The sequence below is a fragment of the Aulonocara sp. 'chitande type north' Nkhata Bay genome, linkage group LG2 (genome assembly GCF_057382095.1).
Source record: "Aulonocara sp. 'chitande type north' Nkhata Bay isolate Kocher_YH1m ecotype deep benthic linkage group LG2, A_spYH_male_GT1.1, whole genome shotgun sequence".
In the NCBI taxonomy this organism is placed as follows: Eukaryota; Metazoa; Chordata; class Actinopteri; order Cichliformes; family Cichlidae; genus Aulonocara; species Aulonocara sp. 'chitande type north' Nkhata Bay.
This window is the reverse complement of record NC_141345.1, coordinates 4,620,267-4,647,696: the sequence shown is the minus strand read 5'-3', so window position 1 is coordinate 4,647,696 and position 27,430 is coordinate 4,620,267. Positions and strand designations below refer to the sequence as shown.

At 38.7% G+C, this 27,430-nt stretch overlaps 1 protein-coding gene across 2 annotated transcripts; it reads right to left on the bottom strand.

Moving 5' to 3' along the window:
* Positions 1-587: 587 nt before the first annotated feature.
* LOC147337297 (uncharacterized) lies at positions 588-25,415 on the bottom strand. Of its 2 annotated transcripts, none has more exons than XM_086303421.1 (18): positions 25,086-25,415; positions 21,037-21,214; positions 20,057-20,253; positions 18,416-18,519; positions 18,037-18,101; positions 16,523-16,781; positions 12,907-13,097; positions 11,667-11,792; positions 11,435-11,563; positions 9,642-9,764; positions 8,618-8,753; positions 6,761-8,175; positions 4,852-5,712; positions 3,998-4,335; positions 3,761-3,860; positions 2,788-3,295; positions 2,383-2,511; positions 588-1,655 (listed from the first exon to the last, which is right to left on the bottom strand). In XM_086303421.1, exons 2-17 carry the CDS (start codon positions 21,196-21,198, stop codon positions 2,396-2,398), a joined length of 4,830 nt encoding a protein of 1,609 aa, XP_086159547.1. In that variant the 5' UTR covers positions 21,199-21,214; positions 25,086-25,415; the 3' UTR covers positions 588-1,655; positions 2,383-2,395. The 2 variants fall into 2 exon arrangements, with proteins under 2 accessions (XP_086159547.1, XP_086159557.1); XM_086303431.1 differs by having other exon boundaries at positions 16,523-16,778.
* Between the last annotated feature and the right edge of the window lie 2,015 nt (positions 25,416-27,430).

Below are 27,430 nucleotides of genomic sequence, written 5' to 3'. Positions count from 1 at the left end.
CAATTAAGAAGCCGCAGGACATGCAAGAAAAATCGAGATCCATGGAAGCCCCACTCAAATAATCTGCTGTCAACATCCTGGTGCCAAACACCATGGACACCCCAGAGGTCCAGCGTCTGTGCTGAGAGCTTTGTTGAAGGCAAGAAGGGAACCTTATTGTGGCTGAACTGTTTACAGTGACATAGCCAAGTAAGATATACTAATATGCAAGTTAGCATGGGTGTTGGTGTCATTTTGTCTGTTAAGCCAAATGTCAAGGGGGTAAACAGAAGAGCCGAGAGAAAACAGAAACTCTCCAGGAACTGTTCTGACTGACTGGCATCCACACAGCCAGCTGGCACGCAAGTAGCTATCGCAACACAAAGAAAATTTTATGAATTAGTTCTGGAAATATGGCTGCAAGTGTCTAGAGTAAATATTCCACAGAGTCAGAGTCTGTTCAAGGGTCATACCAACCTTTGGTACCAACCTTACCAAACTTAACTACAACATGCAACTCCTTCAATGTACGTGAGGACCTGTGAGTATAACTTTAAGTAGAATTAAGAACCTATCCTTTACCAGATCAAATCCTGTAAACACAATGGTGAAAATCTGCTGTTTTAGGGTACATAACAAACTTGACATTTCTCCCAACTCAACTACAAAACGATTTACATGTTATCTACAAATGTGCAAGAGAAAAAAGAAAATAAATTAAAAGCTATTCATTATAAGACACCAGCTTAGTTCATCTAATTCTAACAAAGAAAAGCTTCACATGTTTAGTTTATGGGAATTTTGTTTTGTGTAACTACTGAGAGTGCTTTAGTGTAAGACACAGAAGCAGAGCGGGAGAGGGAGGAGAGTGGGAATGCAGTGTGTATCACCATACATGGAGCGGAAACCAATCCAGGTTACACTGAGTCATAGACAAGCTTATCCCAGTCTCTCTCTATCCCCCCCACACAGAGACAAACAGAAACACCAAGATAGGGACACAAAGGTGCAAATTCACAGCTAATAATTCATACACTCACACTATGTTTTCACACATTTTTTTCCTAACACCTCCCCTCTACGAAAACACATTCAAGTGTCCAAAAATAAGCCACCTGAAATGGTTTAAAGATTCAAACATATTTGCCACAACAGGCCTTCCTTGGCTTGACCCTTTTGAAAAACAAACTTATCTTGACAAGTGCTTGTTTAGAAAAACACCAACTAGGCACCGTTTCATGCAAAGTAAGAACGGGCTAGGCCCATAACTTAATTCTGAGTTACAAAAAACTAAACAATCCCTTTGGAAAAGTGGTTCAAGAAACATCAACAAGCATCACTAAACCACCACCTCAGTACCTAAATATACAGGTGGGTGTAAAGTGACACCATTGTGATGGACAGCAAAGTCTCCATGTGGTAATTTGTGGATAAACTAGAGGCCATTAAAACATTTTTGGATCCACAGGGGAGGTGTTTATTCTGTCAGTGCAGGTCTAGTTACCTGCACACACACGTAAAGAAGTCCACAGCTGATTGCAGCTTTTTAAACTGCTCCTGTGTTTGTTTCAATGTTTTAATTGCTTTGAGTCTGTTGTGCAGCGGCTGTTGTCCATTATTCAGGTTCATGGTAAAGCCAGGGTGAGTCAGGTGTTTCCAACAGGTCTGCAAAAAACCTGTATGCAAAAACAAGAACATTTAAGGCAGTACTTTAGTCCTGGGTCAAATTCACATCCCTTTCAACCGATTCAACCAAGTTATATGGAATATCTCCTGATTTTCCTTTGTTATGATAAATATTAAAGGCTGTGATGATTTTTTCCCTGTTTAGAATAAGAAGCATATTTTAAAAAAAGGTGTAAACCACCAAAAAGACGCATGACTCACATGGTGATCTTGTTAAATTAAAAGCAACCAGATAAGCATCAACATTTGTTTCTGGTTTCTGTATTTCACATAAATTCTAAACTATTGGTGCCTGTGTGTTTGCACTAAGTAAAACAAATTAGCTTCAAACCTGAAAAAAAACAAACAAACAAAGCAAAACAAACAACAAAAAGTAGTGACAATACAAGTATTAACAGCTTTTTCCTTAAAGTAAGTGAGATCCCTCTGCTGGAGACAGGGAGTCATCACATTTGCCCAACTTATCATGACAGATTTTCATCTTCCCCCTATAAAGTGAATGAGAGAGACTAAAATATGCAATTATGGACCAGACATGGGTGTTGACCGAAGTTTGAACCAATTAACCTTTAGAGTTGATCTGGATCTACTTGATCCAAGGACTTGGAGGTATATTCTTACTACCTGATTTTTTATTTTATTTTTTGTTAATATCTTGGGATGTTAAATCTATTTGAAAATGTTTTTTTTTTTTTTTTAATAGTGTCTGGAGTTTACCTCTTGCTGTGTTTTAATCCGTCTCGTCCTGTTCTGCGTCTTTCTGGGAGACAGGTACTACAGCGGTGCCCAACAAACCTCTTCTCACAATATAGGGACATGCAGGACCACTGGGAATGTCAGCAAAACCTAAAGGATGGAGAGGGGAAAAAGACGGAGGGTTAAATAAAAGAGTTAGTAGAAAATAGATCAGAGCGAGAAAGCACAGAGACAAGGAACACAAACAGGTAATCCACAGGGAATCAAACACTCAGAGACTGTATGTACTTATGAATATCAACTGGTGACTCGGCTGTGAGAAGAATTTTGTACTAATTGGTAAAAAAGTTTTACGCAACTCCCTCCAAAATAACTTTAATTACTTTTCCATATTTCACTCTACAGGCCCACAAACAACAAAGTTACCTTTCATGACGACTTCCGGCAGGCCGTAGGGTTCGTATTCTGTGTCGTCAAAGGCAGCTGACAGCTGCGTCCTGTTGCGGCGAATTCTTTCAGCCAGACGTGCCGGGTCAGCCGGGATGGGGAAGGAACCAGAAAACAAGATTTTGTCTGACGCCGCCTCCGCAGATAACTGGACAGGAGACACAGGAGGGGAATCCACTGAACCTTGTTCTTCCTCCTCCTCAGTCTGAGTGTTAACACATACTGTTGAAATGCCACGAGGATTCAAACTCTCCTCTGTCTGACTGCTGACACTTTTCATTTCTATCTTGACAACGCTGTCTGAGGAATTAGTCGTTGTGTTTAGTTTGGCTTCTGTTTTGGTCGAATCTGGCTCACAGACTTCGCCTGAGTGATGTTGAGCCATTTTCTCCAATGTCATTTGGATGAGTTGACTGTCTCTTCTTACTTTTGGACAATTATCTGACCATTGTGTGAAGTTAATCTCCTGGTTTTCTTTTTCAGATTCCTGAGTCAAGAGACAAAACAAAGTGACTGAAGAATTAATAATTCATCTGGTAAACAAATAAACGCATATGCCTAGGATAAAACTGAAAACCATTGCATTTTATTCAGTACTGAGGGCAGACAGGTGTTTTAAGTTCAGGTGTAAAAGTACAAATGCTTTATTTTATAGATAAACAAAACATCTATTTTAAATTTCTCTAATATGATAAGAATTGCTATTTACAACAGGAGCAGCTCAGTTCTGGCCCATTTATTATTAAAAATAAATTTCCCCAAATATGTAGGCTTACTTCTCTACAGAAATGCCTTTATGTGCACTGGCTAAAAGACTTCCTAGATCCCACTAGCAATTATCTGGAATTATTTAATTTAAAGGACTCTTTTTTTTCCATTGTAATTTACACTAAATTACATAATGACAATTAGCCGTCTGGTACATAAGTGAGTGACAATTTATAAAAATCACCTGGTCAGCCGTGGCAGTGTCCTGTCTGTATTCTTGAAAAATTTCAGCAGTTTTAAAGGGATGGAGGCTCTTTGGTTCCTCAAGGTTGCTGTTCTGCAGTCTTGTGGTAAAACAAGCAAAAGTTAATCCCAGCTGATACCTGTACAAATATACTTAATATATGCGTTTAACACACACAGACACAGAGGTGTGATCAGTTACAAGTTATCTCTGTGATTACAGAGTGTTGTGTGTTACCTGGAGAACAACATGCGGCCCTGAAGTCTGTTGGAGGAGCAGGAAACGAGTAACTCGTCTTCTCTGATGACTATGATGGTTTCCTGGCTCTTCTGTCTATCCAGTGTGGGTGTCTGAACAGAATCCTGAACAGGTAGAGTTTGAGGCGAGCACTGGGTCATCTCATCTGTTTGCTCCTGGTTTGACTGGGACTGTGTCACAGCAGAGGTCAGTTCATGGGTTTCACATTCCTCAAATGTTGGTGCTGTTTGGGAGGCCAGTCTCCATACAGCAAGCTCCTCTGCCTGCTGCTGGGTCTCCTCAGAGAGAGCTCGTACCCTTATCTGCAGTGCCTCCACCTGGACAGAAGGAGAATGACAGTAGACTGAATCAATCGGACATAAAACTTAAATATAAAACAAATAAAATCCACAATATTATTAAAAAAGTAATTCTATATTCAGCAATACAGATCTTATTGAATATTTTAATGTCGTAAATCATTTGATACTCAGTACTGCGAAAGAGTCGTATTAATTTGGCCAATTACAATTTAAGCACCTAAAAATAGGGGAGGGTATCTATAAATATTTGCAATTTCTAAATTATATTTTTGTTTAAGCCCTTGAGTAGAAAGACTCTACTTCAACTGGATTTTAACTGCTTTATATAAAATCTACTCTGGCAGCGTACAGAGCCAAAATGATGAAAATCGTGCCATTACCCAAATATATCCACTAGTTAAGACTACCATCTAGCGTCTCGTTCTCCATTAGCCCACCTGTATAATTTTAAGTCCTATACAACTAACCTATTATATTTTTGTCACTTTTCATCTTTTCACATAACTGAAGGAGAAAAATCACTGCCGTTACCCGTTGTTGTAGTTGAGTTACATGCACCTCAGACATTTCCTCCAGGTCTTCTTCAGTTCTTGTGTTTATTTGGTCTTCCTTTTTTAAATCTTGTCCTTCATCTTCTTCCTCATTCATACTTGACTCCAGTCCCTCAGTCATGACGTCATTCAGCAGACTCAGTGTCCCGTCTTCTGCCAAGCAGGACAGTGCAGCGTTTGGTGTGTTTTGGCTTTGTGTTGGATCCTCTTGATTTTCAGCGTCAGTCTGTAATGTCGGGTTTTGTGCGTCAGAGATGGTCAGGCCCTCAATTCTTTGTTTCAACAGCTGATTCTCCCGTCTGAGAGTGAGCAGTTCAGTAAGGATATCTGCTTCTTTACCGCTTTGACCGCACTGAGTCTCTACCATCACACAAGCAGAGTCAGGGTTACTCTGAGTTTTGTTCGAGTCTATAGATTCAGGATGCTGGTCCCCTGTTTTATTAGCTTCTTCACTGCTATCAGGTGTTGCCGTTTGAGTATCACATGTCTCTGGCTGACTTGCCTCACACTGTGCTTTCAAGTCACTCTCAGGCAGTGACTCTGCAATTAGACAGGTGACTCTACTCTCCATTTCCTGTTTTAGTGAGAGCTCTGAATTCTCCACCGGCTTCTCATCTCCCTGTTCTTCACTTTGTATCTGTTCCTCCACCTCTTTGACCATCATCTTCACCTCATCCTTTTTATCATTCTTTAGTTCATCCAGCTCTTGCTTGCATTGTAGTAGTTCCTGTTTTTGGCTTTGGAGGGCGCTCTCCTTCTCTTGTAGCTCAGTTAGAAGGCCTGCAATGTGCTGACTCTGCTTCTCAAAGGCCATGGTCAGCTGCTGCGTCTGACGTGTCACCTGACAAGAAGAGAAGGTTGAAAAAAAAAAAAGAAGAAGAAATGATGACTAGAGAAAGTAAAAATACCACTGGGGTCTGCACTTCACTGGTCACAGCTCACAGCACAAAACACATTTTAAAAAAGCAAACCAAAGGCCTTTTTCTTAACCAATCTTACTTCCTTGAGGAAAAATGTGTATAAATGCAGTGAATTTGCTGTTGTAAATTTAAATCATTATGACCACTTGTAAATCAGGGCCACACAGAGACTCAGGTCACCTTACTGGATATGCAGAGTTTACTTTGCTTCTATCAGAACTGATGTTTACCTTCTCAGATTAGCACTGAACTGATACCTGAAGTCTTCTTATCTATCTGCTCGGGTTGCATTTAAACAGTTTGCAACTGTTTTATTGACTCCTATACTTTTCTGTATTTTCTTTTTCTTTTTTTACTGCCTGCTTTTTGTTTGTCTTTGACTGGCAAATCTTAATTAACTCTTTCGTAACCTTTAGTGGCCATCTTATTTCTTAAATAACTTACAGAAGGAAGTAACGTTTGATTTTTTTTTTTTTTTTCTTTTACTTCAGTGAGATCAGTGATATCCTAATTTTAATATTGTGCTTTACAATAACACGATTCATACACTGCTCAAAAAATAAAGGAACACTTTATTCTTTTTTTTTTTTTTTACCTTCAGGACTATTAATTTGGTCGGTTAAGTAGCAGAGAGGGAGACGTGCAGTTACGCTAGGAGTGCTGGACAGAGCCATAGAAGGTTGTAACCCATCAGCACCAGAATCTGCTCCTTTGTGCAATGAGGAAGAGCATGTGCACTGTTAGAGTGCTACAAAATGACCTACAGTGTGCCAACTGATGTTTTCAAAGTGTCCCATAATTTTTTTGAGCAGAGTATGAATTCAAGATTTAGCGATAAACGAAAGTACAGTGATGAGACATGAATTAAGCTGTTCAGAAGTGCAGAACATTCGAGAGTGACTGTTTAATACAGAAATACTTAGGTTTGAGAAATTTAGTGCACTAATCTCTATATCCAGCATCATTTACCTGGCTCTGCAGGGCCTCCAGTTTAATCTGACACTGATTAGCACGCTCTGTCTCCTTTGAATTCTCATTCTTCAGTCGCTCCACCTCTTTCACCAAATTAGAGGCTGTAGGCTCAGCCTTCTGGGGGTCTGAGGCTATTTGGCCCATCTGAACATCATCTGACAGAGGAGAGTGCTCGGCATCTATCACATTGCTCTTTTCTTGGATGATGCCTGCTGCTGTCTGAGAAACAAGCATGTTGTGTTGGTTGGTGGACTGGCAGAAAAGGAGGTGCTGCTCTGGTGAAGGCAGGAGTGCGTGGCCACAGCTATTGATGTTGGAGTTGAGCTTGTCATCACGAAGAGTCAAATACGTCAGGGGAGTGTTTGCATCTGTGTGCTTCTCTTCTTGTGTGTGTTTTCTTTTTTGCTTCAGTTCTTCCACTTGAGCTTTAAGTTCTGCCACCATCATGCTCAGCTGTTCCTTTACATTAGCATCTGTGTTTATTATTTGGCTTCTCTCCTCTTCCTCTCTCTTTTTTTCTTCTCGCTCTAAAGCCAGCTGAGCTTTCACCTCCGCCAGCTGTTTTTTAAGCTGAATATTAAGCTCTACCATTTCACTCTCCCTATCTTGTTGTTCTTTGTTTTTCTCTTCCTCCTGCTCGCTTCCCCTCTCCTTTACACACTCTATGTCTGCCTCCAAAGCAGTCATCGCCCTCCTCAGCCTCTCTGTCTCAGCTCTTTCAGTCTCCAGTTGTGTCTTCCATTCTTTTTCTTTCTCCTCTTTCTCTGCAGCCTGGCTGGTGTGTTTGCGGCTAAGCTGTTTAAGGCGGGTCCTGGCTTCTGTCTCAGCTCTTCGTTGGGCTTCCAGGTCCTCTAGTCGTTTCTGCAGTTCTTCTCGTACATCTTGAAGCTCTGAACGGAGCATTGCATTCTCCTTTTTGAGGTCTTCAGAGGGAACGGTCTGCTCAGACTTGAGAGCAGGTGTCTTTTCTGCAGAAAGGGTCAAATTTTGTGTCTTAGGTGAGTGCTCAAGACTGATCATTCTATCAAGATCTTTAGCGTTAGAGTTGTTGATGGGAGTATGAGAGACGTCACATTCTATTGCCTCATTTATAACTTTGTTCTCCTCTTCATTAATTTTCCCTTTGTCTCCTGCTCTCTTTAAACACTCTGAGGAGTCTGGGGAGATTAGGGCACTGATGTGTTCCGAGTCAATTCCTTCTCCTGGCTCTCTGTCAGAAGGATAAGATGCTCTGATATCTGTCCTTCTCTCCTGTGCATCCTCTTCTTCCCTCCTCTGCTCAGCTCGGTTTGAAGAAGGCCTCTTGGTTTGGGCTGACGGTCGAGGATAATGAGATGAGGAAGACTGAGATGAAAAACTCTGTCCAACAGGGCAAAACTGCACAGATTGTGGAGGAGGTGCTGACTTTTGCTCTAGAATTAAAAGGAAAAACATTTTTAATATGTACAAACAAAAAAACTTAATAAACATGTGCTCTCTTTCTAATAAACATGTGCAGTAGTGGAAAAGTTAAGTGTATTTTTAAAAGGATAACATTCATCTATCACTAACCAGCAGGGAGCAGCACTGGGATAAGACTTATGCGTGAAAGACATTGAGTATATAACTGTCATGCACAATCTAGGATTCACCCTCTTCAGTAATCAATCTCCCTTTTTTGCTGCACAAAATAATAAATTACTACAGGGCAGCATTATCACAATAAGCCCACTAAAGGACACCAGTACAACAAGCTCATGTTAAGCATGTGAGACTCCAAAACCCTGACTCTTGTGGAGGGAGGAAAGACAAGATACTCCAATCTACCATGACTAATAAACAGATTTGGCTTCATCCCCACAGTTTATGCCTCACCCTGTAGTTCTTTCAGGAGACACAGGGTGTCAGCTCGCTCATCTGCAAGTCTCCTCCCCTCCTCTTCCAGAGCTCGCTCTCGCTTCCTGCCCTGCTCCAGAGTCACAGCCACGCCCTCTGCCTCACGCACAGCTTCCTAATGCAAAGAGCAAAAATAGTCAAATGAGGTGGGATGAATCCAGTCAAATCAAACATACTGATTTTTAAGTGTTCAGCTTAGCTGGAGGGAATCTTCATGACCAACGATGGACTTTTAAGGCCTCTTTTTCAAATATCTGTCAGAAAATTTGATTGATTTCCAAAATATGTCTGCCATGACATCTTTAATGTCAGTCTATATTTTCGACCTTGTGATATTTGGACTATAAATGTTATCAATTGTGCAAGAAGACTGCCAGATGAGGACATGCTGTGTGTAATATAAATGGATTAAGAGCAACCCAAACACAGTGTCTCAACAGCTAGAAACCACAAACAAGCTACAGATGAAGGCAGTATTAGTACGAACTATGTTGCAAGCTTATGAACATGTAAAGAACTGCTACAAATTCTAAAAATGTGGGCGTTTTACATCTTCTGCACTCTCAGCTTAGCGGGGTGCAATACAATAGTAAATGTTAATTTGGAACCTGCACAACAATAGCAAATGTCCTTGCGCATCAGAAAGGCTTTACTAAGACTTTTAATCATGTAAAGTTCATTCCAGGGCCTGTTGGCCAAGGTAAGTCAGTGGGCACTAGTGGGCACTACAACAGACAGCCATTCAAAGGCTGTTTTCTTGTATTTGTGTCAGTGTTGATGTGTGTAGTATTACAAGTATTACAAGACACAACTAAATAACAGTGAGGATAACGCTAATCCGATATCTTTAATAAAACATAATGATGGAGCTGGATCCACACTTATTGACTAACATATGGCACATAAGATGGTCATTACCCATTGCTCATCTAATGAATAATTAATGCAGGCCCTGACTCCTAACAACGTCTGCATGTATCAGTTGATGATCACTATGTGTTACCGTCAGTTTGGCTTGTGTCTGTGCTTCTTTCTTCTGGCTCTCCTTCAGCTGTCCCTCCGTCCATTTCAGTTTCTCTTTCAGAGTCTCCAACTCTTTCTCCAGCGCCTGCTTCTGTAGAGAAAGCTGACAGAGGGAATAGCGAAATAGTGAGAATGAATCCAAACAACACAACAGAGAAGGTATTTAAAAAAAGAAATTAAAGTAGGGGGAAGAAAAAGCAAAAACAATAGGAGAACTGAAAAAAAGGGAATGACTTGTTTGCCTTGTTTCAGGTGCAGGAATCATAGCCAGTGAAGGGAACAGGAAGCAGGACAGATATCGATGTGTCTAACATATCCTCTGCCTCTCTCAGGGTTATCAGCAAAGACTCAAGTAGATTAGCTTCCCACCAGTTCTCATTCTAAAAATTCTACACGTTATACTCATATAACTGTATATATGTAGCAATATTGTAATGTACTGAGTAAATTATTTGCTAATTAATTATTTTTAACTTCAGTGTAGCTCTTTAAAGACAAACTTTTTTGTATTGGTCACTAATTAGTCACTTGGTTTTGTTACAATATTGAGTGACCCAGTAATTCTCAGTCAATGAAATGTCACATGTAGTTTAACAACCAATCAAATCTGAAAATATCTGATACTGATTTTATCAGCTCACTTAGTGAATTTCAATATATGTAAAAAGAATTAAAGAGAAACTATAAAACACATTAATCAGGTATTGGATTCTCATAACTGAAACTTCATGCATGCACAAAAAACAAAAAACAAATAGTACGACGCAAATTCCACAAAGGCCTGTAAAAAGTGCTCATTACCTGCAGCTGAATGTTGCTGACCTTGTATGTGAAACTGTGCTTCTATTGTTAATTTACACAGTATAGCTTTATCAGATACAAGATAACACCTGTGTGGTTCACAAAGAGCTTACAATAACGTTTAAAGGACACTAGTAAAACTGAATAGCTATTGTTAAGACGGTATTTATATATACACAGAAGGTTATGGACTAAATTTATTTTCTTAGAGATTTTTTTTAATCTAATAAAAAAATTAGTGCCACATCATTCCTTTATGTTAAAGACTTCCAAAGTATAATTTTTAAAAAAGGTTTTTAACCACAAACAAAATTTGCACTCTGCATTCATGCAACATGCCTTAAAACGCTTCATACAAATCTTTCACCGTCATCCCACAGCCACTGTTTCACGCCTTCTTTTGCTGAGCACTCCATTTCTCACACACAAGTTCCAAGTTTCCGAGTGGTTCAAGCTTCCATAAACAAAGAAAAACTGAGCGGTCACACTGTCATTACCTTCTCTGCTCAACCTTTCCACTGGGGGAGAAACCGAGAGGAGAGGAGGACGAAGCGGAGAGGAGAGCAGGTGGAGGGGAGAGAAATCAGAAACACAGAGTCGAAGACAGTGAAAAAGAGAGAGAGAGAGAGAGAAAACATCACAGGCACGCAGAAAGTGTGGGAGAAAAAGTGCGATAAATTCATTGACCTTGGGTCCATATAATAAAAACAGTCCCAGGACAAGCAAAAGGTAAGATGGGAGAAGGACAGAGAAAGGAAATACTAAAAACAGGAAAGGTAATGAATGTATAATAGTATAATTATAAATAATAGCATAAACAAAAACAGTATGTCATATCTTTTTGGTCCTTGGTTTCCAGTGCTGATAGCAACTTTATCTTGATAAATGCATTTGTATGCATGTTAGAGGACTTGTTGGTCTGGTTAATGTGTAATATTTTGAGCGTATACTTGTACATGTGTGCGCATGTACCTTGTCAGCCTGTGCCTGCAGGGCATTGTGGAGCGTTCTAGCTTGTTGAAGCTCCTGGTTGAGCTTATTCACTTCCTGTTGATGCTGCTTCTCCAGACACTGCCTCTCCTTCTGAAGCTCTGTCAAATCCTAGAAACACACCAAAAAACCCCCCCCAAAAGAATCCATCAATCTATGGAAAAAAGGAAATCAAATGAAAAATGATTTTCCCTTGCTTTGATGTTCATCTCACCCTCTGATGTTGTTTCTCCAGCTCTTTGGTACGCTGTTGGTGTTGCAGTCTGCTGCTTTCTGCATTTTGCCTCTGACACTTAAGCTCCTCTTGTAGTTGCTTCAGTCTTTGCTCAGCTCCCGACGCCTGTCATGGGAAAACATATGCAGCTGTTTACCCGAGTTTTGCTCTATATGATACATCTGATATTACTTAACATCAGGTACATACTGTTCAATGTCAGTGAAAACTGATGTGTTTGACTTCTTATCACCAAACCAAATATTTTGCATTTAATTTGCTTATGACTTGAGATGATTAAATCTCTGAGAATTTTGTCCTGATGCAAACCAAAGTTCCAACTTATAGGCAGTTTTAACACATACACTCCATGTGTGAATATGAGCATAAATTGCTGTATGTCTCTCTCTGGGCCCTCTGTTAGACACGGGTCTTGCCCAATGATAGCTAGGATAGGCTCAAGCCACCCACTACCTTGAAATTGAGAAGCACTAAAAAAGCTGGATGGATGAATAGATGGAGGGCATAAAACACTTCATAATGCTGGTTTAGCTATACAAATAAACATTATTACTGTTATTATTCATTTGTGAGAACAGCTCTAATCATTTAGCACTGTTAATGGAAAAATTACTGAGGTTTTTCCTCGTGAAAACAAAGCCTACAAAAGAACTCCTCCCAAATCACAACACTGTAGCAGTAAGATAACTTCGTGGGTTTTAAATGTGTGTGCTTGTGAAAGATACTGCAGTCACACAGTAACTAAACTGTTTAAAATGGCCAAATGTTTGTGTTTACATTTTGTAAAACATAATTATGAGTGACTTCCAGGATTGCATTTATATCTTTTAACACATCTGTTACATTTTTTTTCTTTGGTTGACTTGCTTAGTTTATTTCAGTCTTTCAACTGTGATTCAGAACGACCTCACACTGAGATGGTATTAATTAAATCGGGGAAGCACAACCTCACAACTTATTCGTACCAGATGGTTTTAGGCTGCTTTACAGCACAACAGGAAAAAGGACCACCATTTTTCCAGTTTTTTTCAAAGAGCATGTTAATATTTCAGGGAAGACAAATGTTTTGTTAAATAAGATCAACACCTCTGCCATGTCAAAAAAAACACCAGAGCATCAGGAAAATATGGAACATTATCACTGAAATGAGATGTTTGTTTTCAGCAGTAGTACTAGAAGCACCACTACCTGTAGCAGCAGTATATGTGCATGTGTTTACCCGTTCACTGTCCTGGGCCATGCGTGTCTGTGCCAGGCTAAGCTCATTGGAGACTTTCTGCAGGCTGAGCTCCTTGGCGGCAAGCTCCTTCTTGGTTTGCGTCATTTCGTTCTGTATGGACTTCAACGTCCTGTCCTTCACCAGCAACTCCTCTTCCAGAGAAGACATACGGCTTTGACTTTGAGGCGACACTGACAGATGGACAGAAAGAAGTATGGTTAATAATTTCAACCATCCATTTTCGTCCACTTATCATCCTGTTACCAGAGAATGTTTATTAAATTCTGCGTTAGTCTCATAGAGATAGGAGAAAATTTATAAGCATTTGTTAACTAATATTTATACTTTTTTTCCGAATTTAAAGAGCACCTTTAATTAAAAAATAGTGCTCACATTCAGTGAGCTGGGATCATAGAATGGCAGAATGGTGGCTGAGTGAGTGGAGAGTGAGCAAGAGAATACAGGTGAATGAATAATTGCAAAAACAAACAAATCCATTTCCATGACCATTAAGAATATCTTGATTTCTGATAAAACAAAACAAAACAAAAAAAAACTGATGGCTGACAGTCAACAACACTTAGGGTCACAATCTATACACACTGATGCAATGAATCAAAGTTATAACTCTATATGATGCACTTAGATCCAGCCTGGGGAGGAGACTGATAATAAGGATAAAAATCAATTGTGTGCTTGTGATGCATTGTCAATATTTTAACTGTCCCATTTTACAATCTCTCCAGGCATACATTTACCTACCAAAGACATAAATATAATCACATTTTTTTTCCATTGCTAATCTAAAAAGGAACAATGTTTTTTTGCTACATACAACCCCAAGTATAAATCCTACCCAGTAGCCAGAATAAATCCTAAACTGTATGTTCTGTTACCAGGAGAAACATGGCTGCAAAAAGGCACACCTAAAGTAAACATTATAACCCCACCCCCACCCCTCATGCCAGTGTCCCAGCAGCTTTTATTGTTTCATATTGACCTGTCTCCTTCCTCCCCTGAACAAACACAAAAACACCCGGTGAGAGCGACAGTGTTACATCACAACTACAAACTGCAGTAAGAGTCACTCTACATCATGAAGCCGGCCTGGGAGCAGGCAGAGGAATCTCTGGCCATTCATTTCTACACAACCGCTTATGTAACGAGTGCAGCTGAGGTTACACATGTGCATGAGATTCATGGTGACAACACTGTTCACTTTTACTGATGTTGCTGTCACTCTGAGGTAAACCAAAACTGACAGAATTTCGTCATTTGGACAAAGCTTATAATAATATTTTGAGTGAAGTGGGCAACACATTTCAAACAGAGAGACCTCACAGTGTTAATTATGGCACCTGCCAGCAATTTTATCTATTGTTGTTATTATGTAAATTAAACAATAAGAGTTCATCTGACCTCAGTTTGCTGTACATCTGTCCTTTATTTAAATCTTTATTTGGCTTAGAATTAAACCCTTCAGTATAAACTGACCATTCGCTTTAAGTGTTTGCTGTAATAAACCCAGGCCCTGGAATAGCCTGTCTATAGACACAAGGTTGGTTAGCAATGTCAGCACCAGAGGTTGTACTATAAAGAGAGAATAATGGTATAATTATGGTAGACTGGCTATTAGAAAGGAGTTTTGAAAATAACAAACTAACAAAGTATGAAAAGATCACAGTGGTAACACTTTCTGGATAATCATAGATAAAATCAAATAATGCATGCAGCATGCACATCAGTGAAAAATGAAGCAAATGCAGTGGTGCCTTAAAGCTGCATTTTTTCAAATGTCCAGCAGGAGGGTGACTCCTTTGGGTGACCTCAGTAAAAACTTTCCTGACGACTTTACAGGCTCAGTAACTTGTTTCAGATCATCTTACTATTAGACATAAAATCCATGAACTCCTCCTACAAGATAGGAGTGGAGCAACCAAACTTGACAGACAGGTACATTTCAGGCCTCTGAAGAATCTTATCTATATAGGATCATGGATAAGATCAGGTCATGATGTTGTCGAGAAACCTCAAAACAACAGGCTAAAATTACATTAATAAAGTAGAGCAGCACAGGAACACCCTGGCGCGCACGCGCGCACACACGAGGAATTTTTCCTACTCAGAATTTTTTTTTTTTTTATCTTCAATTTAGTTATTTACAAGCAACAACCAACACCCCTATTTCTTTTACTTGACTTAATGTGACTAAGTATATAAGTTTGTAAAAACAAACAGACCAAACAATATTGCTGCATGGGCATGTACTAGTATTATTAGTATTATCCAGTTTGCACATTGACTGACCACTTATCAATAACGTAAGAGTAAGAGTTCGCATCCAAGATAGGAAAAGTGAAAATATTCAGTTTGAGTGATTTAAACAGTGTGACATCACTGTGGCTATATCAACATAACATGCCTTAATGTACGGTAGGTTAGGATGATTTTATTTTACTTTAAATAGATTTTATAAGGGTGACACAGTTTAACAAATAAAATACAAAACACGAACCTTTTATGTATTACATAGAGTTTCTACCCATTACTAGTTTCAACTGTTGCACGCAGTTGAGACTGGAAAGACTTTAGATTAAAACTGGACACAAGAGTCACTGGCAATTTGCTCTAACTGTGATATATATTCTCAGCTGAAAGCAGGCAACCTGTTGAGGCTTGCTTTAGTGTTACCACCAAAGAAAACCATGCAGTCTAGTAGTGCAATCTAGATGTTACCTACATGGATCCCGATTTGCTGCAGTCAATTTACATTTCTTTGATTGAATCAGAAATTGAAGTGATTTCTATGCATCGCTCATCATGGAACGATATCAGACCAGGGTTTAAATTTAAGAGCTCTAATGTTCAGCTGTAAAAAAAAAAAAAAAAGAAAGAAAGAAAGAAAGAAAAGAAAAAAGAAAAAAAAATTAAAGAGTCAACTGACCCCTTTTATGCAAGCACGAACGAAGCCTAAGGAACCAAGCCTAGATTAACAAAGACAGTTGGTAACCACTGTTATCGTAGAGGGGATTATATAAATACATACATTTTTAGCACTCTCCAAATAGGTTTTAGAACCATAAAAAAATCTCATAACTAAACAGTTATGTTAACTGAGTCTTCATTCACTGAAGCATAAAAGACATTTTTTAAATTGAATTTATAGACATAACAGGACAATGCATAGGTTTCTCTAAAACAAGGTAACCAAGTTTTGCCTTTATTGGGAAAGGAAAAATTGTGATTACCAAAGCAAACTCTGATTGTAGTTTTAGATTTTGTTAATTTTGCTAATGTAAAAAAGCCTGGGTAATATTTTAAAAAAGAAGAAGAACAAAAAGTCAAATCTGCTCCTTATTAAGTTGCTGTGTGTGCTTTGTTGCTGAAGACTGCAGAACATCCAAATGAAAATCTAAACTTTGAAATCAGAGGGTGGTTTCACAGCAGGGGTACTGAGTTAAGTAGATAATAGCATATCCATACTGGCTCCTGTTGTTATGGTAATCCAGCTAGGTTTTTAATCTTGTTTTAGGATAAATGCTGCTGGCCTGAGTTGCGTGCGTATATATTTGTAATTTGCAAATGGATAACACAGAGTAATTCCATCCCCACTCACTGTCTGTCTCTGTCCTGCGGTCCTTCCCATAACCCCCCTGCTCTGACAGATGATTTGTGACATCAGAGGACGGCATCAAAGAGGGAGAGGGCGGAGGTCGCCTCCTTGCTGCAGGTTTTGTGTCATCCCGTTCCCATGGAAACACACCCAAGGGAGTGGAGAAGGTGTCCGATTGGACGGGTGAGTGGCTGTGGCGTGTGCTCTTGTGTTGTTGTTGGGGCAATGAAGGTGTGGGTATCTCAGAGAACTGAAGCCGCTGCTGAAAGGATGAGAGAGGGTTTAATCAAAGACAAAAAAGAAAGAGGAGCAGCATGAGCAGGAAGAGGCTCGACAAAAACAAGGCTCAAGGACTCAAGGTTTTACAATCAGACTAATGCAACTAAGAATTACTAACTGCTGTTTTATTCATAACTCAAGAGAAATTGCTTCAGCGTGCACAGCACCTTTAGTATATTTCAAATGCTGCTTCAGGATGAGAGATCGTAAAAGAAAAGTCAATGTTCAGATGTAAGAGCACAGACTTGCTGTTACATTTTCCTAAAACTTTTCTTTTGCCTGCCAGACCTGTACAAACAAATGCAGCAGCACACTATGATGAACGTTGGGAAATAATACAAGCAGGTGAAGCAGGGCATAATTTTACTGAAACACTCAAACCAGCAATAACTTAGTAGCTTGTCTGAATAGTGAAAGCCTGTAACAGCATATTCCTCTGTACAAAGTTAAAAAAAAAAAAACATTCCACAGAAGGTGCACTGAAGTACATATTATTATTGATGAACCTGGGACAACGTAATTTGTATTAAACCCATAAATAAAGTCATACTTCTTAAAAAAATACTGGTCTCATTTTTTAGGAATAAACTTATAAATTTCTCACCTCTTAAAGTTTTTGGTCTTCAGTTAAAAATGTGTATATAAAGTTAGATTTGGTCATCCTTTAAAATTTTTGATAACACTGCCAATCTTATCCTTTCAGCTGACTACTAGAAGAAAGAACCTTGCTGTTAAACAAAGAGCTGTGAGCCAAGGTGTTGTTTTTAACATCTAAATTTAACCAGAAAAAAACTCCATTATAAGGACAGAACAACTTTAAAATACGAATTCTTCCTGTCCTTATCACAAGGCCAGAATGAAATTTGAAAAATACAATAACACCCTGATAACAGACACTGATGCTCTTTAACCTACTATAAAAACTCTTAACTACATTGTCATGTTTAAAAATAGAGAAATAAAGTACAATGTTGTTTCATCTGGTTTTTTTTTTTAAAAGCACCATGTGCTGCAGTAGTTCACATTTAAGAAACAGTTACAGCCATCTGGGCCACTTATTTGGAAAGACTTAATTACTTAAGACTAAAAGGAAAACTAATCAAATAAGGAGGGATGTTTTGCTTTGCTAATAAGACAGTTAAATCCTCCAAGTAGAGAACATCAGCTTTCAGCTACAATCCACAGCAGTCTTGGATTAGCTTACACATAGCTCAGTGTGAGAACATGTTCAGACTTACTCGGATGTGAGGAGCCCGGCTCTGCCCTTCATCTCTGTGCCCCTGTTTCTCTTCCTGTCGGCTCCCTACAGGGCAAAAACAAAGCATATGGACTGAACTTAGTACCTACAACCGATCACAAAAACTGAACAGGAACAACAGCTGTAAATTACCAAGTGGTTTAGTGACGAGAGGAAAGACAAACAAACTGTCCTTAGAGAGTAGAGGGCTGGGAAAGCAATGTAGCTCAAGGGGGTTTATTTATATCCACTGCTCATTTGGGACTCTGGTGGTTTAACTATTTAATTCTCTTAACTGTAAAGAGTTTTAATAAAATATTAGAAATAAACTGCCATAGAGATTAAACCAATTAATAATTTTACAGTTTAGAAAACTGTACCATTGTGTTCCCAGGGCAAGCCTGTATTCCAGCAGGGAGTAGAAAACAGAGAGGTATCTGGTGACCTGATGCTGTTCTGCAGCTTCTCTAGCTCGGCTTCCAGCCTGCCACAGAAAGAAGACACAGAGTGAAAGAGTTTAGAGTGGGAAGAGAAATGGAGATATTTCTTACAGGAAATGAGGGCTGAGGTCAAAAAGTCAGATTTGCTTAGTAAACATCCTAGCTGAAGGACGAGATCCAGTAGTATATGCAAAAACAATGATAACAGCTGGCTGAATTCTCTACAAACTGAGAAAAGCTGTTCCTTCAAAATGTGGTTTAACTCTTTTAGTCAAGGTTACACTAAGCTATCACTTATGAAAGAAAAGTATGCCCTCCCACAATTCATAGCAATATGTGCCATCCAACAATCATTTAAAAAAAATATTAACATAACTCATCATGTACTGTAGATGATGAGAGAGCCTTCAGAATTTTAGGTTGAGGAACATATAAGCAGTTTTTTTACTGACTGGTGAACCTCTGCTCATTTTTACTTCCGAGAAACTGTCAATTCACCTAATTAGTTCAAAATGTTCCTCCAGCTGTTGCTATTTAGAACCACCCTTCTTAACCTTTTTGATAATCAAGTTCAATATAAGCTAATATAAGCTAAATAGTAAAATGTTAAAGTTGAAAAATATGACATTTTCTATGTTCTACTGTCAATAAAAATGGGCTTATGAGATTTGCAAATCATTGCATTCTGTTTTTATTTACATGTATATGGTAATCAATAGTACTTTTCTGTTTTATACAATAACCTGGTAATATAATGAAAAATCAGAGGGGATAGAGCTTTCACAGTTGCAGCTCCAAGACTGTGGAACAATATGCCACCGCATGCCAAGCAGGCTCCTTAACTTGTCATTTTAAAATCTTGTTTACATACTTTTTATTCCCTGGCCTTTGACCCAGTGTGATATGCTTACTGTGTTTTTAAGTTGCTTTTTATGTAGTCCTTTATTGTTTAACTTCTACAGGTCTTATTCGTGTCAGGTTTTTTTTTTTTTTACCCTCTGGCCTCTGTTCATCTTTTATGTTTAGTTTTATTGTACAGCACTTTGGTCAGACCTGTTGTTGTTTTTCAAAAGTGAATTATAAACAAAGTGGTATGGTAACCATAAACAGTTAGTGTACAATACGCCAATTAATTAATAAATAAATAAAGCCACTTGTATGCAAATTACTGGAACAGAGCAGAAGAAAACATATCTAACAATTACTTTGGCTAATGCAAGTATCAGATTGAATAATATAGGGACTGTACCCAATCAACATCCAAAAAGCTGACTGGGACATCTCCATTTAAGACAGCTTCCTATACTATCAAAATGTAATGTCTATTGTCTGATTTTTAGTGCTGCATGTGCTGCATATAGTTCCAACAATCAGTTTTAGTTTTACCTTCCAAATCCCCCCCCCGCCCCCTTAAGACAGATTGTATTTAACTATCAAGTTTAATTCAAACTAAGTTATCCTAAGAATACCAAACGTCACTATATTTCAAACATTCAGTGAAAACAATACATAATACCAAAACCAGATGAATTTAAAATTGAGAGAAGCTTCTTGCCTCTGTGGTTTTTAGCTCATGCTGACCTTTTGATTTCCTGGGTGAGTTTGTTGTTGAGGGTACGAGCAGCATCTAGCTGGCCCTCCAAAGAGCAAACTTGGGCCTGCTTAGTCTGAAGCTCCTGCGTAAGACGGTCCCTGCTCGTCACCGCTGTTGTGGCCTCATCCCGAACGTTTTGGAGCTCTCGCTGCACCGACTGCAGCTCCACACGTACCTCCTCATACTTGGCAGAAAAAAGGAGGAAAAAGGAGAGAGAGGGAGAAGTATATATTTAATGATTATTTAAAGAAATCCTGCTACAGATGACTCACCCTTCATGACAATATTTGCACAATGTTATTTAGAGAAGATTAAAATTACAGGAACTGCATTTCCTTGAAGAGCAACATGTAGGTCAACTTTTTCTCTACATAAAATTTCTTGAAAAGCTAATGCATGATTTTATTCTTTTGTGTAATTCCGATGAAAAAGTGTGCATTTAAAGAAGCACTCATAAAAAAATACTAATTTCCTACAGATTATGTAATTTTTCTGTGGTCTGCCTAAGCGCTCAATGCCACAGCAGGTGGCAGGAGCAGCTTCCTAAGCCAGTGCCAGTGGATCCATGGTCAGCAGTCAGTGAGAGACTGAGCTCTCACTGATCACAGAGATACTACTTGTTAAATTTTAGATAACTTCCAAATTGAGCTTCCAATAAGAAGATTTCCTAATGTTAATCTAGATTTAGCATATTGTTTTTGGAAAAGGCAGCATTACATCAACCATAATAGGTACTAGGTGGTGCAGTAGTTAGTACTACTGTCTCACAGCAGCAAGGTTCTTGGGTTGAACCTGCTGGCTGACTCCAAAAATCCAGTCCAGTTCAGAAGCATGACAAAGTTAGATGATTTCTTACAGCCTTAACTAAACTTGGAAAGTCAACAGTACCAAATCACAAAGTTACTAATACTTGTGTTTCAGTTATTTGTCATGTAAATTGTGTGAGGAACAGTATAAGTGTTCATACTTTCACAGTTTGCTTCTCAAGGCTTGTATGGATGTTGTCCAGCTGCAGCTGTTTCTGCTTGTTTTCCCTGGACAGCCGTTCATGATGGATTTGCAGCTCCTTCACCTTTTGCAGGACCCGTCCAGACAGCCCTACTGTCCAGTCCTCCTCAGCCCAGCTCATTTCTTTCTGCCTGGGCCTGAAAGGGTGGGAAAATTATATCAAGAGCTTGAATCAAAGTTCATTTTTATTTTATTCCCTCAGAAGAAAACATTTCCTTTTTAAACTGAAAGGTCACTTGGTTTCTAAGCACTCGGGGTGACAGACTGTGCATGGCTTCACAAGGCATGGTACTACCTAACCTTTCCTATTCATAGTTGGCTGATCCAGAATAAGACAGCTTCTAAAGACATGGGATTTACCAGAACAAAGAGGAAGTATAGGCCATTTATAATCCCAGTCATATACTTATATGTGGCCTGTGTTATAATTAGTCATAAAAATGCTTCCTACCACTAATTTGTCAATCTACTTCTACAATTTTTTATATTTTTTATTTAACATGAACTGGCCTATTAGTGTGGCAAGAATAAAGGAAGGTTGTGAAATCCATGCATGATTAAGTTTCAATCTTTCATATATAAACAAAACAATGTAGGTAAATCAAATGCAAATAGTACTACAGTATAATTTATTACGAGTCATACCTAAATCAACTCTGCTGCTAAAATAAATGTAGTAACTTGAAGGTTAAGTGCGTATGCATGTGTTGGTACAGAGGATTCAATTGATAGCATGTATATCTAAACAAGCTTCAATCATGTCTGCCTTTGACTCCGTCCTGTGTTGAATGTTGCTAAGGCTTTGAACCCTCAGGAAGAAACTGGTTGTCACTGTTGGGCAGCTGTGACTCAGTGTTTCCCAACACAGCCTTCTTGCTACGCTCATGCATCACTGAAAGCTGAAAGTAAATATAATCTCTCTCAAATTTCAGGTTTACGTCAAGGTTCTTCCTCAGACAATGCCACATCTGATGGCTGTTTTAAAGGCTCTTGTTCAAAACATTGCATTTGCAAGCACTTTGTTAATACAGACAAAAAACAACAACATCACCTGGACACGGATAAGCAGAATTAAAGATGAGAGCATTGGAATGAAGAAAAGCCTGACTGAAATGGCCTGAAACAAACTCACAGAGGTTTATTAAAAGCTCAGTTTGGACTTGCATTACAGCCTCAAGGCTGTCAACACCAAACTCACATAGTTTCTGTCATAGCATACGTGTCACGTCACTAATTACCTGCTTCCTGGCAGAAATACCCGACTATGACTGAGAGGAGCCAGTCACATAACACCCAGAGTGACTACAAAGACTGGACAATAACACTTTTGTACAGGGGACTTAAGTGTCTTTTCAGTTTCATTAGGATGACACGCCAATCTGAGCATTACTAAAAACAGTATACTGGTGCACAAGCTGAGTAGTGTTAAAGGCAGCAACTATCAATTACTTTAAGTAAGGATTCATCTGATTAATCACTATTAAGCTATAGTTAATATTTTAAATTACTCAGAGTGTAAGTGTCCCCATAAAAGTAAATTAACATTTCTAATCGATAAAAATATAACATAAAAGAAAAGTAGAGTTTGAGAAGCCTCGACCTGGGAGGGTTAGGCAACTTTTCTGTTTGATAGTTCAACATCGTTCATATTACTAATTACAGGTTCTAATCAAAGACCATGACCAGTTGTTAACTGCCAGGATTGGGTTAGATCTGCAGGTGATCTTGAGGTTGAAAATCTGGTTTTTCATGCAGTGCTCGTTTCACAATACAGCACATGACTGTCAGGGTGAAATTACAGAACTTTTTAGTGTTTTTGTTCCACAGACAACCTAAAGTCAAGAAAGAGTCAATAGTGGACAAGTGGTCTCAGGCACATACAGTCCTGTGACAAAATTGTCATAGGACTTTATGTACCACTAGGGCTGGGCCATATCATACCGTTCACGGTAATACCGGTATAATTTTGGGCAACGATAGCAAGATGAAATATCGCGTTAGAATATGGGTAAAACGCGCATGCGCAGTGCCTTTGTTTTCATACGCACATGTTGGAAAAAGCAAATCGTTGAATGAAACGGATGAACCAGAATTGGTTTGTAAAAATGCTGCAACTTCAGTGCGGAACTGGTTTGGCTTTCGTCCGTCAGATACACAACAAAGCACTATTTTTGGTAGAGCATGCTAGTGGGCTGTTGTTATTATCGTGTTTTTTGGAAAATACGGCACACTTAAAATCAATCCTTTGATTTTTCTGAAAATCGACAGTGCCCCTTATAATCCAATGGGCCTCATGTATGAATTCTGGTTGTGTTTACTGACCTCGAAACGATTTTATGTACACGGCGCTCGAAAATCTGTCAAATGTTTTAGTACGACTTTGCTAAGCTACGAACCCGCACCGCTTGATGGATTGTCGGAGCATTACGGCTATCGTAGTCAGGAGCCTGGCGAAGTGATACGTACTGAGCTTCAACATAATGTTACCGTATTGTGTGTGTATAACCTCTTTTTAAGTTTTGTGGATATTATACATGGTTATGCTGAGGATATGTCGGCCAATTTCCACTGGAAATGCCTTTTGGTTAAACTTTCAGTAAGGAATTTGCATTTGCACTGTTAAATTTTTATATAACTTTCATGCACATAAAAAAAAAAACAGCTGCTTGTTTAAGTGAAAATACATAGATTTATTTTTTTTCACTAATAAAGTTGTGGAGTTGTAAAGTATTTTGTCTAGTGTCAGTTATATCGTTATCACAAATTTTCAAATGTATATCGTGATAAATATTTTTGGTCATATCGCCCTGCTCTATGTACCACTATACTTTCTTTTTCACATGATAGTAAAACATCATATGTTGTCTTTCCCCTGCTCATATCTATTTCCTCTTCTTTCAAGATGGAGAAAGCCATTCAATATTTCATCTACCACAAGTTAGAAAACAGGCACCAACTTCAAACTAATAATTAAAACAACAAATTATTTTTTTCTTTCCACTTTAAAACAGGCAGAGAAAACAGAAGGCCTTATACAAAAAGTAATGGCATGACAAAAGAAAGCAACTCTTTAAAAAACAAACATCAGGGGATTAAAAGATTAAAAGACCATGATCAAACATGTGATGTTAAAGAATGTGATCATTTTATGCTATTGCTCAAGACACCTTAATAAATAAAGTATTGAATGTCAGTACACAAAAAAGAGATGAGATATACAATTAGTACATTACAGCAGATAAAATATGAATACTACATTCGGTCGTACTGATCCATTATAATGTCATCTGATATTTGTTATCTTTGCACTACATTTAGAAAGCAATTTTATTTCTGTTTTATTTTTCTTCTGTTTATACTTATCTGACTTTAATCTGTATATAACGGGAATATTTCGTTTGTTGTATTCTGTTTTATTTCACCGAGTCACACCATACTTATTTAAGTTTATAAGTAGGCGTTTGGAATTCAACGTTATAGCAACTAAAAACGTCAAGCTTTTGGAATAACGTAGATCTCATCGTAAACACAACCTACAACAGAATACCTCAAATAAAATACACGATTACAAAAACAAAACAGCCCCATAAAGGTAGGATAAAACAAAAATCTCAAAGATGAATGTTATCCACACACACTTTGGAAATATAACCATTAATTTCTAATTAGGGACAAACGCACGTCGTCTCAGGCAGTCTCTTAATGAGGTGGACATGTGCAGATGTAGCACAATAATGATAATAATGAGGAGGAGGAGGTGGTGGTGGTGGTGGCAGGGAGCCAGAAGCTGGACCCTGGCCTGATCACGAGGTTCAAAACTCAACGAGAGAAATGACAACTTCAAACTAAATCTCACTTTAACAGCCACGGAGGTAGAGAGTGAGTAACAGCCGCAGTAAGACCAGCCGAAACTAACTTTTCTACCGCCTATTAGTGTTTGTTGAGCGCTGAATGACACACAACTGTAGCGATGATGCTACCAGCTAGCCACGCAGTAAAGCTACTTACCATTCACTACTTCAGTTACAAAGGGCGCCAGCCGCCGGGGAGGCGCACACACGCAGGCGTGACAGGGCTCTGTTCCCGCTGTTAGAACCAGGCTCCGGCTCTTCACTATTCGGCCAAGATACGTTTAAGTTTAAAGCGAGAGGAGCTAGACGTTAGCGTTGACTGACAGTTTTCATAGGTTGAGACGAGATGCCGCACGTCTCGTGCAGCTGACAAGCCGGAGTCGTTGTGGCACGAGGCGGAGCGGGGCGGGAGCTGGTGACGTAGAGGCGGAATGTTTTGGGAAAAGTCCTCGCGGGGGTGTGAACCTCTGATGACCCCTAGCGACGTCCATTGCCAGTGGAAACATGATGCTGCTAATTTAACTGTTGCTAACAAACTGCTCTGTATTTTAATTTTATACATTCTTTATATATTTTATTTTTATGTTTAATACTAATATGATAAATAAATAAAACTAGTAAAAATTATTTATTTTATGCTATATTAGGACAGTTTTTTTCTGTCCTGTCTTCCTCCCTTCACCTCCAACAAGTTGTTGATTGCACATTATTGTTTAAGTTAGTTTTCAGCCCAAGGAACGCACATAACCCACCACACCTGAACTATACATAGAATCTAAAAAAAAAAAAACAATCTGCAGGTTTAAAATTATTTTTGTTTGATGTTAACAGGAGATTAGTGAAGAGCTATTGAGTGTGGGTTTCCTTGTGGTTGTGTTTCAGGGCATTTTTCTTCTTAATGTCTATTTAAATGATGATCAAGTGACCTTTTTCCACAATTTAGTGTTTGCTTGTCTCATATTTAGTTTAACTGTGTATAATAATAATAATTTTTATTACATGACTATTATAATAAATAATAACAAAGTATATTACGCTATATAATAATATTTGAAACTGTAGTAAATGAATTAGGAATTAGGTATATAACACTTTCAATATTAAACCTCAGCAGAAACACACACGCAGAGGCGCACATATTCACTGACCAACCAAAAACAACCACAAACAAAAACACCATTAGAAAATATGGTATTAGCAAAGAAATATTATAAATGTAGGTGAATAAAGTGCAAAGTTTGCCTGATTTATGAAAGAATATACAACATCCTTAAGTATAATTGTTGAACAGTTGTACAATATGTACTTTAAGAGATTAAAATGGTATTGATAGAAAAATATTTGGTGGATACATTTTGGGATGCTTACAAGTAAATAAGCAAAATAGCCCAATGATAAAGGTTTCTTAAGAGTGAAAGCTTAAAATCTTATCTTCTCATACTGCCACTGTCTGGCAGGAGCAAAGCAAGGATCCACCCCTGAAGTTTGGCCACTCCACCCAACTCAAGTTAACAGGATATGCACAGACTTTTATCCCTCCCTCCCTCCCTCCCTTCCTTCCTTCCTTCCTTCCTTCCTTCCTTTCTTTCTTTCTTTCTTTCTTTCTTTCTGCTGTTGTTCAATTTATGTAACAGTCCAACAAACCATTGAAATTGTACTGAACAATTAAAAGAGAATAAAACTTGAGTGTTTGCCTATCATTTGGTTGGGGATGTATAAACACAGCAACAAAAAGGATATTAATCTATGAGTCTACATGGAATAATTCTACATGGCAGCCAGGCCTCAGTATGCAAATGAAACCAGTGAGAAGTCAAAAAGTCTACTACTGCTCACACTCAGTTATTAAAGGGTTGGAGGGTTGTCCTGTTGTTGCCTCTCCAGTGGACCTGTTGTCACTTTTATTTGCACCAAGGCAGCTGATGTGGCCTTAATGTTTTAGCAGAGTATTTAGCCCACAGCAACATGCCACGCAGCAACCAAAAAACAAAAAGAAGAAAAAAAGGACATGTCAGTTTCTTTCCCTGCCCAGTGTAAGTAATGGCCCCATCTTGGCCACTCCTATGAAAATTGCCAGCTTCCACCACTGCTGTCTGAATGTGTATTTGAATGGTTTTACTTTGTTTATCAGATGTTAGGCAGGACAATATATGTAACCCTTTAGGCTCTCATCTTGTGTTTAGCTGCAGCATTTTCTGGCATTAGATAAATTGAAACAAGCAACACTTGTTGATAACAGTAAGAACTGTTTTCCCTTCAGTCACTGAGTGTAGCAGCTGTAATTAGATTATGTCAGCTATTACAACCGAGTGGTTGTAATAGCTGACATAAATCCATAGCCAAATCCATAGCCTACCTGGAAGAATGAGTATTCTTCCAGGTAGGCTATGGATTTGAATGTAATCTGGGATTTGGTGGCTCATTGCTGAGTGGTGTGGAAACCCAGGCACTAGACTGTACCTTATGTTACCAATACAATGCCATGTACAAGTCGACAGGAAA

Excerpts from the sequence above, each read along its gene's own strand:
- LOC147337297 (XM_086303421.1), bottom strand. The coding sequence starts at position 21,198 with ATGAGCTGGGCTGAGGAGGACTGGACAGTAGGGCTGTCTGGACGGGTC. Across the intron at positions 11,793-12,906 it reads TGGCCCAGGACAGTGAACGG|GCGTCGGGAGCTGAGCAAAG; the intron begins GTAAACACATGC and ends TTCCCATGACAG. Across the intron at positions 8,176-8,617 it reads TCTCCTGAAAGAACTACAGG|AGCAAAAGTCAGCACCTCCT; the intron begins GTGAGGCATAAA and ends TTTTAATTCTAG.